This window comes from Tupaia chinensis, unplaced genomic scaffold, assembly GCF_000334495.1.
Source record: "Tupaia chinensis unplaced genomic scaffold, TupChi_1.0 Scaffold149424_1, whole genome shotgun sequence".
Lineage (NCBI taxonomy): Eukaryota > Metazoa > Chordata > Mammalia > Scandentia > Tupaiidae > Tupaia > Tupaia belangeri.
Window position 1 is genome coordinate 2,291,358 of NW_006209268.1, and position 19,174 is coordinate 2,310,531.

The 19,174-nt window shown below is 38.4% G+C and overlaps 1 protein-coding gene across 2 annotated transcripts in view; it reads right to left on the minus strand.

The window, feature by feature from the left end:
• The window catches only part of CCDC171 (coiled-coil domain containing 171), a 351,100-nt gene that overhangs the window by 321,097 nt on the left and 10,829 nt on the right, over positions 1 to 19,174 (minus strand). For both annotated transcript variants that reach the window (XM_006171185.3, XM_006171186.3), the window contains exons 3-5: positions 14,770 to 14,905; positions 4,505 to 4,679; positions 2,220 to 2,410 (exon numbers count right to left, since the gene is read on the minus strand). In XM_006171185.3, coding sequence (XP_006171247.1) covers positions 2,220 to 2,410; positions 4,505 to 4,679; positions 14,770 to 14,905 — 502 coding nt within the window. The remainder of the gene's footprint in view (positions 1 to 2,219; positions 2,411 to 4,504; positions 4,680 to 14,769; positions 14,906 to 19,174) is intronic.

A 19,174-nucleotide genomic window follows, 5' to 3' on the forward strand; every position in this document is an offset into this window, starting at 1 on the left:
AAAAAAAAAATTCTAGTTTGAACTGTAACTAATTTCCACTTCTACAGGTAAACAATATTTGAGAGGCTGGCAGGTGGCATGGTGGTTAAGGCAATGGACTCCCACATGGCTGATCACAGTTCCAGTGCCAGACCTGGCAGCTTACTTTCTCATTCTCTCTCTCTCTCTCTCTCTCTCTCTATCTATCTATCTATCTATCTATCTCTGGTCAAATTAATAATAATAAATGAAGAACTAAAATAATTAAATTTAAAAATTATTTTAAAAAATAAACCAACAATATTTGAGAAGTACTTTACTCCTGGTTTTACCTGGGTATAGATACTAATTAGGTTGAAAGTCTTAAAAACATGATTAGGTTTCCTAAAAATTCCCATTTTCTAATCTACAGGGTTTTTAACTAATACAAAAAGAAAAATTCTGTGATTTATATGAGAAAAAAAGCATTCCATATCCATAGCATGATTCTGTAGAATAAATATTACCCTAATAACTCTCACTACTAGAAAGCCATCATGAAGAGCCTTGAGACTCTTTCCTCTGATGGGCTAAATAATGAATCATTCGATCCAAGCTCCCCCAAAGGTCTCTGCAGATCATTTTAAGGCCAATAGCCTAAAATAAAAGCAGAGTTCTGCCAACAGCCAGTCCAGATCATATCAAGATCTTACATCTGCAAATACAGGCTAACAGACAATAAGGTGCTGTCACCAACCCCTTATTCTATCCCCATAGCTCTAAAACATTTTATTTGGGATTGGTTATACAGACCCACCCAAGGACTTATAGTACCAGCCACCACTTAAACCTCTGCAACTCAAATACTAATGGAACTCTTGTGTATTCCAGGTACTATTCCAGGTTCCAAGAATATAGTAGTAAACAAGAGACAAACCCCAACTTTTAACACATAGAAGAAATCCAAAGGAGATCTGCTGACAAGGTCTGGGAAGCAGACCTTTCTAAATGCTTTGTAAAATTATTTTTTTACTAAAAATACATTTCCAGAATGTATTACATGAAAGCCATTTACACCAAAGAGCATTTTTAGTGTTTTCTTTCATTTATTTAAACCATTACTTTAAAAAAAAAATGGCAAAACATATGATTCAAGAACTACCTTTTATGTGGCTAGCAATGTCAATGCTGTTTAAACCACACTTTTACTTTAAAGAATTCAATGGAACAAAAAATGGGTAAATAAGTAGTTCACAATAATTTTAGCAGAAGTTAAAGTTTTCATGTATCACATGTCTAAATAGAACATATTCTACAAAAATGATGAATTGCAGCAAAGATACAACTTTTTTTTTTCTTTTTTGCTAGAGGGCATACGTACTTGTCAGAGAGAAAAAAAGAAAGGGAAAATGAGAATGCACCCCCATAGGGAATAGTCACACCATAATCCCTTCTTATTTCTCCCACCTTTCAGGATTTGGGGCACACACACAAGTGCCCAGGTTTTTTCCTTTTTTTTTTTTTTTATTTCAGAGAGGTTTTTGCTATAGGGTACGTGTGCTCACCAGAAATGCAGAGACAGAAAGCGAGAAATCACCCCCCAGGGGGGATGGTCGCGCCACAATCCCTTCTCTTCCGTTCTCCTCTCAGGATCTTGGACACGCACACACACACATGCCTGAAAGCCACCAGGTCCGGGACTCAGACCACAGTCAACTATATGGGAGTCCAGCGACATAAGCTATTACGCCATCTGCTGGTCCCCCTAGTTTTTTATTTTTTTTCAATCTACCAGGCCTAGGACTTGAACCATGCTGTCTGCCATGAGGATTTCAGCCACCTTATCCACCAGGCCACAGGCTGGCCTAAACAAATACTTCTATATTTGTTTTATACTCAGACCAAAATCTAGGGCTCACATTGCTAAAATTTCAAGTTTTCATGCCACTAGACCAAAACAGCAGTAAGTTCTTATCTTCTTACAATAAGACCATGTGAGTGTCATTTTCTTTTTAAATTGTGATCAGAGATCTCAAACTGTTTTTTACATAAATACACAGAAAAACAGTATACATATTAATTAATGTATTACTAATGCATATTACAAAACAGACCAGTAGAAATGCAATGAAAAGGAGAGAAGAGAGAGAGGGAAGAAGAATGAAGAAAGGAAATCTGATGATAACTTCAAGTAAAATTTAACACATCTCAATGAACATTAGTTATACATAGAAAAAAGTCTTTTGTCAAAAATACTTTACCTGTAGAGTTTTCTCAAGTTTGCTTTTTTCTTTCATAAGTAAATCATATTCTTGATTACAATTTTGAATTATATTGTCCCTTTCCTCCAAATCATGTTCAAATCTTCTGCATTCTTCTTTCCATTTCTGCTGGGAAGTCTGAAATGCTTTCTCAATCTCCTTTGCCTTTTCTTGAAGTTCTGAATTCTGAGCTATTAAAAATATAAAATAGGTATATTTGCAACTATGAATTAAGTCACAAAGAGTCCAAAAACCTAATTATGGAACTGATTCAATTTACAGCATAATCTTAGGACAAAACATTTAATCTTTCACTTGAGCAAGTTCTTGAAAAGCTCACTTTCTCTGAACCAGTCTGTTCTTTAATTTTTCTATCACTTCTCTTCTGCTGCTTTAGACACAGGTGATTTTGTTTGAAGTAGTTTTACATGTTCTTGAGGGCATGCCCAAGTTTTGGTGCCTTTCCAGCACCAGCTGCAACTCTTATCACTTTGATTCAACAAACAAATGAAATGTTTTTGTTTTTGTTTTTTTATAAAGGCTCTAGTACATAGTACTACTTTTTAAAAAGACTGATAGATAACACATTTCAATATTTGACTATTGGTAACAAACTAGTTGTGACACACTTTATACAGAGCTGACAAATCGGAGGTCAAGAATCACTGCTCCGGGACCAGCAGTTAGCGTAATGGCTATGTTGCTGGACGCCCATGTAGTCGACCTCGGTTTGCATCCAGGACTCAGTGGCTTAAAACTCACACCGGGTGGGACCAGCAGGTGGCGTGGTGGTTAAGGTGCTGGACACTCCCACATAGCCGACTACAGTTCAAGTCCTGGACCTGGTGGCTTGTTTTCTCACTTTCCCTCTCTCTCTCTGTGTGTCTCTCAGGTCAAATTAAAATAAATGAATGAATAAATCAAATTAAATAATTCTTTAAAAAAAAAAAAAACTCACACCGGGTAGGGGACCAGCAGTTAGTGTAATAGCTATGTTGTTGGACTCCCACGTAGTTGACCACAATTCGCATCCCAGACCCAGTGGCTTAAAAAACTCACGCCAGACACATGTGAGTGCCTGCCCAAGATCCCGAGAGGAGAATGGAAGAGAAGGGATTGTGGCATGGCCATCCCCCCTTGGGGGTGATTTCTCACTTTCTGTCTCTCTGTCTATCTGGCGAGAACACATGCCCTATGGCAAAAACCTCTCCAATAAATAAATAAAAAGAATCACTGCTCCGACCCTTATAACTGTAGCTACTTATTGCACCAAATTTAGGTGCTATCACGCTACTATTCTTCAAAAATAACCAACAGCTCTCAACACACTATACTCCTGCCCTGTTTCAGCATCAAGGAAAGAAGTAAACTGGAAGATTTCCAGGTCTGGCTCCATTGCCTACCATTTAAAGTACAAAAAAATAGGCCAAATTAATCCATGCTATTCAAAACTAGCACAGTGGTTATCCAGATAAAGGGGCTTTCGGTCATTTTCTGTTCTATGACCTGGATGCTTGTTGAGTTATACAGTTATCGAGGCACATTTCTTTAAACCTTTTTGTTTAAGTATAATATTCTACATAAAAGGGTGTTCTTTAAATCCAAGGGCTATATAACAGCTTTTCAGGATTATATCTAGTGCCATTTTCTTTTCCAAGCACCACCCCATAGCCCAGTAGTTTCTAAGCCTAGCTAATCAACAAAATCATCTATGGTACTTTTGAGCATATTTGACCTATAGATTCCAATGCAGATTATATGTGATCAGGAGCCTACAACATATGTTTTAAAACAGACAAAAACTCCCTTTGTGTTTCTACTAATTATTCCTGAAACAAGTGCTCTAAAGAAGTGATTACCAGGATTTGAACCCCTTTTCCACACATGTGCAACACAAAAATTAATCTAAAGTAGGGGTTGGCAGGTGGAGTGGAGGTCAGGAAGTTAAGGGCACTGGACTCCCACATGGCCGACCACAGTTCGAGTCCCAGACCTGGCGGCTTGCTTTCTCACTTTCCTTCTCTCTATCCCTCTTTGGTAAAAGTAAAATAAGTAAATAAATAAATAAAAAGCTAAAAAAAATCATTATTTTTAAAAAATTAATCTAAAGTAGATAAACGTTCACATAAATTGCCAGAAGAATTTACATATACCTAGCGAAGTCTGTCCATCAAAGGTCAGCCAGTGAATCAAAAACCTACCTCGGACTCTACATGAAACGCATTCACAACAGTGTCTAGTGAGATACAATGAGGTTAAAACCCAAATATTAGAAATAGTCTTACCACAGAGTTTCTCTTGGATCCTGTGTGCCTCAGCTAATCTTTCTTCAGCGGCCCGTCTTCCTAGACCAGCTTCCTTTCTAGTGACAGCCAGGTCATACTCCAGACTTTGTCGCAATGCTTCTCCTTTTTCAACCTCAGATCGTAGCTTGGCAATCTGGCTTTCACAGTTTGCCAACTAAAAAGAGATTTTTGATATTATGACCAATGTTAAAACACCTCTCTAAGATTGTAAGATCATGCACACAGACATTTAAATTTTTTTTGAGAGATTTTTGCTATAGGGCACATGCACTTACCAGAGAAACAGAAATAGGGAGCAAGAAATCACCCCCCTGGGAGGATGGGCACACTACAATCCCTTCTCCATTCTCCTCTAGGGATTCTGGACATGCACATACATACACCCAGAGTGAGTTTCAAGCTGTCAGGTCCAGGACTCCAAACTCAGTCGGCAACATGGGAGTCCAGTGCCTCAACCACCACACCACCTGCTGGCCCCCAAACATTTAAATTTCTTAAATTTGTTCCCATAATATTTATAATGCAAGAGGAATCAGCTTTGTGGCACAAAAATGGTGCACTGCTAAGAGAGGCCAGATCCCACATGGCAACTGAGGTTTGAGTTCCTGGTCTGGGCAACCTGGAACATGCTGGGCACGTCCACAAGTGCTGGAGGACTGAAGGAGGGGGTTGTAGTGTAGCCAGACCCTGTGGAGAGTGCTCCTGCTTCTGTCTGTCTGTCTGTCTCTCTCTCTCTCTCTCAGGTGCACATACATTCACCCTATCATGAATAAAGAAAAAGAAAATATTATGAGAATTAATGAATTATTATATATATTCACAAGGTAAGTAGTTATGGGCCAGCAGGTGGCATAGTAGTTACAGCACTGGATCCCACATGACTGACTCTGCAGTTCAAGTCCTGGACCCCGTGGCTTGAAAAACACACTACGTGTGTATGAATGTGTAACCAAAATCTCAAGAGAAAAGTGAAGGAGAAGGGACTGCAGCATGGTCCACCCCTTTAGGGGATGATTTCCACTTTCCTTCTCTCTCTCTCTGTCACTTTCCAATGGGAGCACATGCCCTATGGCAAAAATTAAAAATTTTTAAAAAGTAGCAAATTTGTAGGGATTTTAACGAACTAATATCTAAGCTATGACTTTCCATGAAATAGCATGAAAGAAGCTAGGTCAGTAATAACTTGATCATTTGTAAGATTCTTTCCCAATCTATAATTATATGACCTAATCAATGATTAATTAAATAATATTAAAGTCTTGCTACATAGTAAGAATAATGAAAGATACAAAATCCAATACTATAGAGGCTCTGATGTCAAGAGATTAAATGTTAGAGGATGGCACGTGAGTTAAGTTTTTATAAAAGAGAAAAATAAAATGTTCTGATACTTTGAAGAAAAGCAAAAATTATTTATTGCTGGTAGGACAGCGAGCAATGGTACAAAAGAGATAGTTTTAGGAAGATAGCACATAAGAAAGGACTGAACCACTATATGAGGCTAGAAATAAATGATCTAGTTATCAACTAAAGAAAAGGCAAAGATATCTAAAGGACAGCATCAGAAATTACCATCAGTGACTATGTAGAGTGTGGCAGGAGCTATACGCTTTCTCAAATAAGAACAATAAAATTGTAAAATTTTTTAAATTTTAGAGAAGAGAATGTCTTCAATACACTTATGAAATAAGACTTTACCAAAGAAATCATAGGACCACCTCAATTACAAATTCAAAATAACTCCAACATTTATTTCAGAATCATCCCATCCCTTCCTGCCTACTCTCTTATTTTTTGTTTAGTTCTGCTATAGAATATGTGTGCTTGCCAGAGAGAGAGAGAGAGAAAGAGAAATAGCCCCTGGAGAGATGGCCACACCACAGTCCCTTCTCCATTCTCCTCTTGGGATTTTAGGAAGGCGTGCACAGGCGCCTGGAATGTTTTTCAAGTCACCAGGTCCAGGAATCAAACCATACAGTTAGACATGGATCCCACATGATCCAGCCACTTAACCACCATGCCACCTGCAAAAGGACATTTTTTTATTTTTAGTAATAAATAATAAAGTTGTTAACATTCAGGCATTCTCATGTGGGGCCCAATCTGAGATCTGTTTACTCCCATATTACCTCCCAACACCTCTCCAGTTCTGCTCTGCACCATAGGAACTACTTTCCCAAGCTCCTTTGACAACTGTCTTCTCAGTAGATTTGGTCACTGAGAGGCATGTGCAGCACTTGAAAGCAGAAGCAGCAAAGGACTAGAGGAGAGATCCCCCTCTACATCTGCCCTGAGCAGCATTTTTGTCTTCTCTCGGCAAATCCTTCTAGATAGTACTTTCTTTCATGGCCCTTGCTCTCCCCAAACAGTTATGGCTTCCAGGGTTCATAAAAGCCCTGGAAACAGATTCGTAACCTTGCTACTATATATATATAAAATAAGTATATATATAAGTAAATATATATAATGGGCAGGAATAGTACAGAAGTAATTATAGCATTTTTTCAAATAATTATTTACTTAATTTTATTTACTATTATTATTTAATTCGTTACAGGGTATGTCACCAGAGAGAGAAAGATAAATCAAGCCACCAGGTCAGGAACTCAAACTGTGGTTGGCTATGTGGGAGTCTAGCACCTTAACCACCGTGCCACCTGCTGGCTAGGTAATCATAGCATTTTGATTGACAAGTATTTGTACTAGCATCAAACTAATCATGGTGTACTCAAGAATTAAAGAGACTGGCCATCTTCTAAAGCAGATTATCCAAGAAAAATACCATGTCTTATGTAATTTTTAAGTTTCTAGTAGAAATATTTATGAAAGGTGAAATTAATTTTAATATTGTATTTAAAATATTTACAAGACTATCATTTCAACTTATAATCAATATGAAAAAGTATTAATGAAATGTTTTACATTCATTCTTTTTTATTAAACATTTTATTTTTTAATTATTTATTTATTTATTCATTCATTCATTTTTATTTTGATCAGAGAGACACACACAGACAGAGAGAGAGAGAGAAGGTGAGAAAGAAAGCATCCAGGTCCAGGATTTGAACCGTGGTCAGCCATGTGGGAGCATCCAGCACCTTAACCATCACACCACCCGCTGGTCCCATGTTTTACATTCATTCTTGTACTCGGTCTTGAAATCCAGTTTGTATTTTTTTTTTCTTCTTTATGATACAGTAAATGCACATAAGTAAGAGAGAAGCAGAGAGGGATAGAAAGAGTAGAGCACCCTCCACAGGTCTGGTCCCATCACAATCTCCTTCCTCCAGTCCTCCAGCAAGTGGAATTTCTGAAATTTGATTCTCTGACCAAGCCAGAGACTCAAATCATGGGAACCATGAGGGATTCGATTTCTCTTCAACAGTGCCTTACCACTGCACCAGAAAGCCAGCCAACTAGTGAGTATTCTGCATTTATAGCACAGTTGGATTGGCCAGATTTCAAGTGCTCACAAGATACAGGCTACAATACTGGAGAAGTATCACTTGATAAATGCGAATACAAAAACTCTCAGAAGAATCCTGACTTGAGCCTCCACAGAGCTCCAATAGAGGGAGCACTGCTAAGGAAACAGACCTTCCAAGAATGGAGGTTTGGTCATTCCACCAGGTGAAATGCTGACAGAGGGCAAGGGGAACATGGAACTCATTGTAAAGAAGTGATAATTGGGAACCAGCAGTTAGCGTAATGGCTATGTCGCTGGACTCCCACGTAGTCGACCGTGGTTCCGTCCCGGACCCGGTGGCTTAAAACTCATGTCAGGCATGTGTGTGTGCGTGCCCAAGATCCCAAGAGGAGAATGGAGGAGAAGGGATTGCGGCGTGACCATCCCCTCTGGGGGGTGATTTCTCGCTTTCTGTCTCTCTCTCTCTCTCTCTCTCTCTCTCTATCTGGCAAGCGCACGTGCCCTATAGCGAAAACCTCTCAAAAAAAAAAAAAAAAAAGTGATAATCAACTTAAAACCTTAGTACCAGTTCTAAGAATAAGAACTGCACCAGTTCTGTATGTCTTTGCTATATGCATTGTTTTTTTGTTTTTTTTTTTTCCTTTTCTCTTCTCTTCTCCTTTTACTTGAAATAGAAAAAAGGCTGGTAGTGCTTAACTTTTTAACTAAATTCACAGGCCACCAAATTATGAGGATCCCTTAAGGAAGACAAGTATCGCCTGTGAAATGAATGCAACCACTAACAAGGCTTTGTGTCTTCCATTTTGACAAGGATGAGAGCATCTTTGTAAACAGTGTATTTGAGTTGAAAAGTGATTTTTATGCAAGAGCAAGACAATGTATAGGAGTTAAAAGTGAGTAGAAGAGTGATCACAGATTCTGAAGAGCAAAGGTTGTGGGCTGCCAGTTATTTGCCTGTTTAATCCCAGTTCCATTTCCCCAACCTTTCTTTTGCTTACCCTTTTATATCATAGGAACTATAACTCCCATTCTTTATCGCACAACAGTTCTATCTGTGCCAATAACTGCATCTCTTCTGGAGCTCCAACTCTGTGTTCCTTCCCTCCAAAGACCCAAAACTAGCTGACCAGCCCCCAGCATGGTTCTACCTCCCATCAAACAACCTCAACTCCTGGACTCTGATAATATCATCTCTTCCCATTGGCCCTCTGGCCTAAAGAAGATGGTGACTTCCTATTGTTATTAATCTCTGAATGGTCTCATCATTCCCTATTTGGATTCTTAGGTCTTCTATCACCTGTAAAACTAATTTTTTCTCTAATATCCCACTTTTTACCTGATTTTACCTTATTCAATTTCCAAGGTAACCCACATGGCTGACAGAAAAATATTTTCTTACCATAGATGGAATTTTTTTCCATTTAAGTTTCAACATACATTATACATGCAACAACAGAAGCAAAATGGTATCTCTCTGTTTCCTAAAACATGTCTGGTGACCAGCAGATGGTGTAGCAGTTACATCACTGGACTCCCGCACGGCCGACCACAGTTTGAGTCCTGGACCCAGTGGCTTCAAACTCATGCCAAGTGTGTGGGGGGGAGTGTGTGTGTGTGTGTATATCCCAGATCCCACAAGGAGACTAGAGAAGGGATTGCAGCATGGTCATCCCCCTTGGGAGGTGATTTTTCACTTTCCCTCTCTCTGTTTCTCTCTCTACTCCCCAACCCCAGCCCACACACCCTAAGGCAAAAACCTCTCTAAAGGGACCAGCAGTTAGTGTAATGACTATGTCACTGGACTCCCATTTAGTCGACCGCGGTTCGAGTCCCAGACCTGGTGGCTTAAACTCACGCCAGACGCGTGTGTGAGCGTGCCCAAGATCCCGAGAGAACGGAGAAGGGATTACACATTGCCATCCCCCCTGGGGAGTGATTTCTCTCTTTCTGTCTCTCTGTCTCTCTCTGTCTATCTGGCGAGTGCACGTGCCCTATGGCAAAAAAAAACTCTCAAAAAAGTATGCATTCTTTTATGTCTTTATGTTCAACCATCTATCACAGAAAATATCTATTTTTTTAAATATCTATTTTCTTTTTGACATAGGACATGTGCTGGCTGGAGAAAGATAGTGAAAAAAAAATGAGAGGGAAAATGAGAAATCACCTCCCAGGATGGATGACCATGCCATAATCTCCTCTCCTCCATTCTTCTCCTAGGATTTTGGGCACTCATGCACACATGCCTGGCATGATTTTCAAGCCTCCTAGTACAGAACTTGAACTGCAGTTGGCAATGTGGAAATCCAGCATCTTAACTACCATGCCACCACCTGCTGGCCCCACCATCTATCTATCTTTGCATTATCCACTGTGTTCTCCTTTATGCCTTCTATAGCATCTCTCAGGCTCTAAATTAATGTTTTGTTTGTTTTTGTTTTGCTTTTACCATTTATGCGCCATGACCCTCTTTGATAATCCAGCAAAATCTACTCAGAATAATGTAATTAAATACATAAGATATACAGGATTACAAAGAGAATAAAAGCAAACATAATATTATAACAAACTTGTGATAAAGTAATGCAATAATCTATGTAGTACTTTAGTAACACATTACATAACAAGCATTACTGGCTGGTCTAATTACTACTGTAATTTTAAAGTAGAGACAAGTATAAGCAATATTTCAAAATATCTACAGTTGAAATGTGATGTGATATGTAGCTATGATTTCTGAAATACGATATGTATGTATGATTTCTATTGATGATAAAAATCAAAAGTACTGCTAACACTTCTAGGCTTCTTGTTAAAAGTAGGACTTCCTGAGTCCAACTCTTCAAAACTAAAGGAAATTACTAGTATCAGTTAGAGGTTAATAATATAAAATTATAGACCAGCAGGTGGCATGGTGATTGAAGTGCTGAATTCTCACATGCCCAATCACAGTTCAAGCTCTGGACCCAGTAGCTTAAAAATCACAACAAACAAATAGATCATTTTTAAAAATAATCCTTTTATTTATTTACTTACTTACTTATTTAATTCAACCAGAAAGGAACAGAGTGAGAGAGAGACAGAGAGAGGGAAAGTGAGAAAGCAAGCCTCCAGTTCTGAAACTCAAACTGCAGTTGGCCATGTGGGAGTCCAGTACCCTCAACTCCCATGCCACCTGCCAGCCCCAATAAATAATTTTTTAATAAAATAAATTTATAATTTTTCCCCGCTCTAGTTCATAGATTTACTGCTTTCTCTCTTTCTGAGGATCCTAGACTAAGAATCTCTGCTCTTAAAAAAGTACTAGATGTGATGTGAAGTCAGACAACAATTTCACATCCTACAGCCAACAAGCCTACTGCTTGGTCCTAACTTTCCAGAACCTTTTGCTAAAGAAAATTATATCACTCTTCTTTACTTCTCCCTTGCCTATTTCTCTAGATTTTCTCATTCTATAATCACCATCTGGGGCAATGAGATATCTGAATAGTTTCATGGTCTTGTCCTTTTTTCCATATGGTTATTATTGTGCTCAGATGAGTTTAACAACCACTGTGACAGTGAAAACCTTGTGATTGTTTCCTACCCAACCATACATATCAATGCAACTTAGTCTCATCTGGAAGCTATAAGGCTATAAGCAATTCCTCTCCCCATACTCTCTGCCTACTAATAAATCTTCTCAACAGTAATTTATTATTTCTAAACCTATTAAAGAAAGTTGAAGCTCAGAAAAATGAAGTAACTTGCCTAGGACTCCACAACAATAAAAATGAGTTAACATTAGGAATATCTAATAAGAAAAATACAGCCTTAAATTATTAGAATGTTTTCATTCCTCTCTGCCTTGCTTTGTGGTGGGCATATTTGGAGATTATACAGCTTTAAAATTTACTATCTAATGTAAGTAAAGTCATCTAAACAAAAATTGAAGAATTAAGAATGATTAGTGGTAACCAGCAGTTAGCATAATGGCTATGTCGCTGAACTCCCATGTAGCCAACCGTGGTTCAAGTCCCAGACCCAGTGGCTTAAACTCATGCTGGGCACATGTGCATGCATGCCCTAGATCCCAAGAGGAGAATGGAGGAGAAGGGAATGCACCATGGCTATCCCCCCTGGGCGGCAATTTCTCACTTTCTATCTCACTGTCTCTCTCTGTCTTTCTGGTGAGCACATGTGCCCTATAGCAAAAAAAAAAAAGTAATCTCAAAAAAAAAAAAAAAAAAAGAATTATTAGTAATATAAGCTTGGAGTTGAACCAATTACAATTGCCCAATTTGGGAAAATTATCTTCCTTCCCTGAGATAATTTCCTGTCTCTTTAAATGAATACATATTTCAAAACATTTTGATGAAGTAAAAAAGAATAAATGGTGTGTTCTGCTAAGATAATTCTAATGACAGTTGTAAACATATGTGAAAGAATACATTTTATAGCTGAATGATTATCATAACACTAATACTCTCAAATAAAATGTACATTTCATTTAAAAACCTTTTAGAGTTTATAACCATTTAGCATATATTTAACGAATACCATTTTATAGTCTATATCTATTATTACAATGTAAATAGAAATAGTTACTGGGACCAGGAGATGACATAATGGTCACATTGCTGGACTCCCATGTAGTCAACAGTGGTTTGAGTCCTGGAACCAGCAGCCTGGAACTCATACCGTACGCATGTGCGTGCATGTCCAAAATCCTGAGAGAATGGAAGAAAAGGGACTGTGGTGTGGTCATACCCCCAAGGGGTGATTTCTCACTTTCTGTCTCTCTGGCAAGCACACGCACCTCCACCCCCCAAAAAAAGTAGTTAGTAGTTACTTTAATTGCCACTTAAAATGGCCTCAATTGCTACTAAAAAATACAAGTAAGATGGTCATATAATCATGTTATTTTAATCGAAATACTACTGTTCCTTAGGTAGCCTACAGAAATAATTAGGGACCAACAGTTAGCATAATGGCTATGTCGATGGACTTTCATGTAGTCAACCACAGTTCGAGTCCTGGACCCGGTGGCTTAAACTCATGCTGGGCGCACATGCATGCGTGCCCAAGATCCCAAGAAGAGAATGGAGGAGAAGGGATTGCGACGTGACCATCCCCTCTGGGGGGTGATTTCTTGCTTTCTGTCTCTCTCTGTCTTTCTGGCGAGCACACGCGCCCTATAGTAAAAGCCTCTCAAAAAAAAAAAAAAGAAAGAAAGAATAATGTTAAAAAATATTTAACACACAGCCACTAAGGGACTACCATGTAAACAACTACAAGAGATACAAATTGTGGTTACCCTTTTCAGCTTGAAAAAACACCTCAGGGGTGTGTGTGTGTGTGTGTGTGTGTGTGTGTGTGTGTGCATGTCCATGCCTAAAATCCCAAGTGGAGAATGTAAGAGAGGGATTATGATGTAGTCATCAGCCCTGGAAAGGAATTTTTTTACTCTCTGTCTCTGTCTCTCTCCAGCAGGTGTACATGCCCTATGGCAAATATATATATATATATATACAAATAACAACAAGAACAACAAAGAATGAGATTTAAGTAATAAAATAAAAGAGAGAAAGAGAAAAAACACAACAGAAAAGACATAAACATGTCATTTGTGAATTATCTAACAAGGGAAAGATAACTACTGTCCTTGGAATACATACTTACATAGGTGAAATACACACACAAGTAAAACATAAGGACAAAATAAAACAAAAAGAAACAAAGATAATTTATGAATTGCACTATGATTAAAAATTCCAGAGGGCCAACAGATGGTATGGAGGTTAAGGCAGCTGGATCCCACGTGGTTGACTGAGCAACAGTTTGAGTCCCTGGTAGCTTTAAAATCACACTAGACACATATGCATGCATGCCCAAAATCCTGAGAGAAGAACAGAGAAAAAGGGATCATGATGTGGCCATCCCCTCTAAGGGGTGATTTCTCTCTCTCTCTCTCTCTCTCTCTTTCTCTCAATCTCTGGTGAGCAACTATGTCCTATAGCAAAAAACAAAAACAAAAAAAGCCCATACTCCAGTCGACTTATTTAATAGATTATTCCATGATTGAGACCATAATGATTATATTATGATTTCAAAATATGTTATTTATAAAATCGGTCAACAAACATCAATTATCAAAGTGAAATCATTAAATAAATGTAAGACAGAATACAAACAAACATAATTCATTAAAGTTCTACTTTAACACTCCTATATAATTCCCCTGTATAAAAATATCACATTTTTAAATTAAAATTTCCTATTGAAGCACAAGAATGGCATAGTGATAAAAGTTAAACATGAAATCTGTACAGCAGTTTCCCTTTATTGGCAGTTTCATTTTCCTCAGTTTCAATTACCTACAGTCAACTGTGGTCTACAAACATTAAACGGAAATTTCTAGAAAAAAAGGTACATCACAATGTCTATGTCATTCAGTTCCCATCATCTCATCATGTAGGCATTTTATCATTTCACAGCATCATAAGAAGAAAAGTAAGTACATCACAGTAAGCTATTTTGAGAGAGAGACCACATATAATTTTTATTATAGAACATTGTTATAGTTATTCTATTTTATTATTAGCTATTGTTGGTAATCTCTTAGTGTGCTAATATATGAATTAAACTTTTTCATAACTATGTACATATAGGAAAACACATATTGTAGATAGGGTCAGTCAACCACAATTTTGGGCATCTACTGAGGATCTCAGAATATATCTCCCATAGGTCCCCCATATAGGGGACTACTATAATATGAAGTGAAGCCAAAAAATCAAACTCAACTTTTAACACTGCTTGAGGGGAAAATAAATTCTACCTCTGCATTATGCTTAGTTGTTATTTCTAATTTTTCTTTCTTTGCCCGGTGGAGTTTCTTTCTGAGGTCAGCTGTAATATCCAAGTCTGTTTCAATTTTAAGCATTTGTTTTACATCTGATGAGGCATTCTTCAACCTATAAAATGAGATCATAATAAAATATAATTTCCTTAGAGAATATTTCACAGAATTTCTGAGACTTCTGGTAATTTATTTTCCAAAAACCATAAAGAACATGATAGGGTCCTTCACTTAAATTTACAATCTGGGGACCAGCAGTTAGCATAATGGCTATGTCGCTGGACTCCCACATAGTCGACCGCTGTTCAAGTCCCGGACCCGGTGGCTTAAACTCATGCCGGGCGCGTGTGCATGCGTGCCCAAGATCCCAAGAGGAGAACGGAAAAGGGATTGTGGCGTGGCCATCCCCCCTGGGGGATGATTTCTCGCTTTCTGTCTCTCTGTCTCTCTCTGTCTGTCTGCCGAGCGCACGCGCCCTATAGCAAAAACCTCTCCAAAAAAAAAAAAAATTTATAATCTGGGCTGGCAGGTGGTGTGGTGGTGAAGGGCACTGGACTCCCACATGGCTGACCATGGTTCAAGTCCTGGACCTGGGATCTTGCTTTCTCACTTTTGCTCACTCACTTTCTCTCTCTCACTCACTCTGTCCCTCTCTGGTCAAATTAAAATAAATAAATAAATAAATAAATAAATAAATAAATAAATTTAAATAATTTCTTAAAAAATGAAAGAAAGAAAGAGAGAGAGAGAGAAAGAAAGAAAGAAAGAAAGAAAGAAAGAAAGAAAGAAAGAAAGAAAGAAGGAAGGAAATTTACAATCTAATTAAAGTCTATTGTTGGGACCAGCAAATGGTGTAATGATTACATCACTGGACTCCCATGTAGTCAACCACGGTTTGAGTCCCGGACCCAGCAGCTTAAAATTCACACCAGGCACATGTGCATGCGTGCCCAAGATCGCAAGAGGAGAATGGAGGAGAAGGGATTGCAGCGTGGCCATCCCCCCAGGGGTGATTCCTTGCTTTCTGTCTCTCGAGCAAGCACACACACTCTATAGCAAAAGTCTCTCTAAGAAAAAAAGTCTATTGTAAAAGTTAAAATGCAAAATAGTATACTACTGGTAACAAACCACCAGTTACTGGGAAACCACCACAGTGTTGAAGATTGGTACTTAAGGGCTAGTTCAAAGTGTACTGGTTAAACCCTGTGCACAGGGAGCTGGAACCCACATGGCCAACCACAGTTCAAATCCTAGGCCTGGTAGCTTGAGAACTACACCAGTAGGGGTCGGTAGGTGGCGTGATGATTAAAGACACTGGACTCCCACATGACCAATCGCGGTTGGAGTTCCAGACCTGGTGGCTTGCTTTTTCACCTTCCCTCTCTCTCTTTCTGTCTCTTGGTGATCAAACTGGAAAATAATCATAAAGTTAAGTACAATAATTCTTTAAAACGCACACACACACACACACACACACACACACACACACCAGTAACACACCAGTATGCATGTGTGCCCAGAATCCTGAGGAATGAGAAATGCAAGAAAATGACTACAATGTAACAATGCTCCATTAAGGGGTGCTTCTTTTCCCTCTCTCTCTCTCTGTCTCTGGAAAGTAGAAGTGCTCTCTGGCAATTGAAAAAAAAAAAAAAAGAAAGAAAGATTGGTACTTAAACTGTCTAATCATATTATAAGACAGTTTTGAAAGATACAGAGTTATCTTTCTTTTCTTTTTAAAATAACATATTTACCGGCCAGCAGGTGGCGGGGTGGCTAAGGGTGTTGGACTCCCACATGGCTGACTGTGGTTCAAGTTTCAGACCTGGCAGCTTTCTTTCTCACTTTCTCTTTCTCTCTCTCTGTCTCTCTCTGGTCAAATTAAAATAAATAAATAAATAAAGCTAACAAAAATTGTAATAATAATATATTTTACTATGTCAAATGTTATATTACAAAAAGATAAAGAATAAGTAAAAGAATACAATCCCTATTTAAAAATAGCAGACTACTCTACTCTCTCCAAAATAACAGTAAATAAGATATACAAGTATAAAACCATATGGGAAAGACCACAGAAGATGAGAGAATAGCAATAAAAGACTGGAAGCTGGAAAGCAAGTGGATGTGTGGCAACTGATTTACCTAAAAAAGTTGCATTCAAAGCAGTGGGGAAAATAATATGATTTACATCAGATCCCCCAAAAGCCCACTAACTGGAGAGACCTTTGAAAATGAGACAAAGGTAGAAGAGGAGGTTAAAAAAGTTAATCCAACATGGCCTACTCTATGGTTCGAGTTCTGGACCCAGCCACTTGAAAAAAAAAACACACTGGGTGCACGTGCATGCATGCCCAAAGTCCTGAACGGAGAATGGAGGAGAAAGGATTGCAGCATAGCCATCCCCCATGGGGGTGGGGGGGAGTTTCTCACTTTTTCTCTCTCACTTTCTCTCTCTGTCCTATCTCTTTGTGATAAGCATATGCACCATATAACAAAAACTTAAAAAAATAAAAAACAAGTATTGGCCAGGATATGAAGAAGCTAACACCCTCATATATTACTGATGGGAATGTAAAATAGTCCAGACACTTTAGAAAATAATTTGGCAGGGTTTTTAAATGTTGTATTTACTATAATATACAGCATTACTGGGCTAACCCCTGGCCTAGGGGTTATGGAAGCCAGATTCCACATGGCTGACCACACAGTTCAAGTCCCAACCCCAGTAGCTTGAGGAACATGCCAGGAGCATATGAATGTGTGCTCGAAATCAGACAACAATGAAGAAATGGAGGAGAAGGAATTGTGAGGTGACCACGTCCCCTGAGGGTACTTTCTTTCAGTATCTCTCCCTGTCTCTCTGCCTCTCTCTGGCAAGAGCATGCATCATCCTCTGGTAAACATTTTTTTTTTAAGTATAGCACAACTGTCCTCTAGCAATATTTTTTAATAAAGGAAAGGAGCCAGACACAAAAACCCCCATATTATATTATTCCATTTACATGAATTGTTCAGAAAAGACAAAGCTATAGAAACATAAAATACCTTACTAGTAGACCTTAAATAAATACCCAGATTCTAGAATTAGGAAGAGCAATTCAGTCATTAAATGACAGGGACAGTCCCATGGCTTAATAGTTAAGGTAGTCTGACCCTATATGGCTGACCATAGTTCAAATCTTGGTCCTAGCGGTTTGAAAAACATGCTGGGTATGTGTACAAGTGTGCCCAAAGCCTAGACAGGATGGAGAAATAGAGAAGGAATTTAGAGTGACCATGCCCCATTAGGAGGTGCTTTTTCCCCCTCCCTCTTTCCTTCTCTCTGTCTCTCCCCTGGCAAAAACAGTAAAGCCCTCTTCAAGATGAAACTTTAGCAAAAAATATATATCCATTTGTTTTTTATTTATTCCCTACCTTGCTCCACAAAGGATTTAAGGTAGCTTCTAGCTTGCTATACAAATGTTTGCATGTAAAGTTCATAGTCAGTCACTCATGACTCGCTCCACCTACACATGTGCTATATAGGCAGTCCCCAAACTAAATATGAGGAGGTACTCTCCCAACCCTACTCCATCCCATCCTACCCCACCCTACCCCAAACCCATGATACTTTCCTACAGTGTATCTTAAGTGGATCATTTTAAACAAATTTTAAAAGCAGAATATAACTGTAAATATTCTATTTTTAGATTCAACAGACAGAAAATTACTATTACATGCCCTACCCTAAGGCAGAAATCAATGGTACAGAAAAGATGAGCAATAGCTATTAGATGTTCCTTTTTGTAATGTAAACTGAGAGATACTAATAAAGAAATAGTCAGTAGTATGAACCAAAATGAAAAATAATGCTTAAATAGAAGCTACAAATTAGAGCTAGAGTGATACATAAAGAAAGAAAAGGAATTAAAGTCACAGAAGTTATGGAAAACAAAACAGAAATGTAAATTAGCATAAATAAAAGAAAATTAAGTCAAATACTAGAAAAGAATAAGCAAGTCCCTGGGGGCCAGCAGGTGGTGTGATGGTTAAGGTGCTATTCACCTATAAAGTCCTGGAACTGGTGGCTTGAAAAATCACACTGGGCGCATGTACATGCATATCCAGGATCCCAGGAGGAGAATGGAAGAGAAGGGATTGTGGTATGGACATCCTCCCCCTCCTTGTGGGGGTTGTTCTCACTTCCCCTCTCACTACCTCTCTGTCTCCAGTAAACATATGTGCCCTATGGCAAAACCTTAAAAAAAAAAAAAAAAAACGCAAGTCTATAGTGACAAAAGAAAGTTCAGAAACAGACTTTTGTGGTCCAAGTTTTCAAAGCAGCACAAAGATCCACATAAAGTCTCTATATCCAGTTCCAATTCCTATGGGACTTCATTCC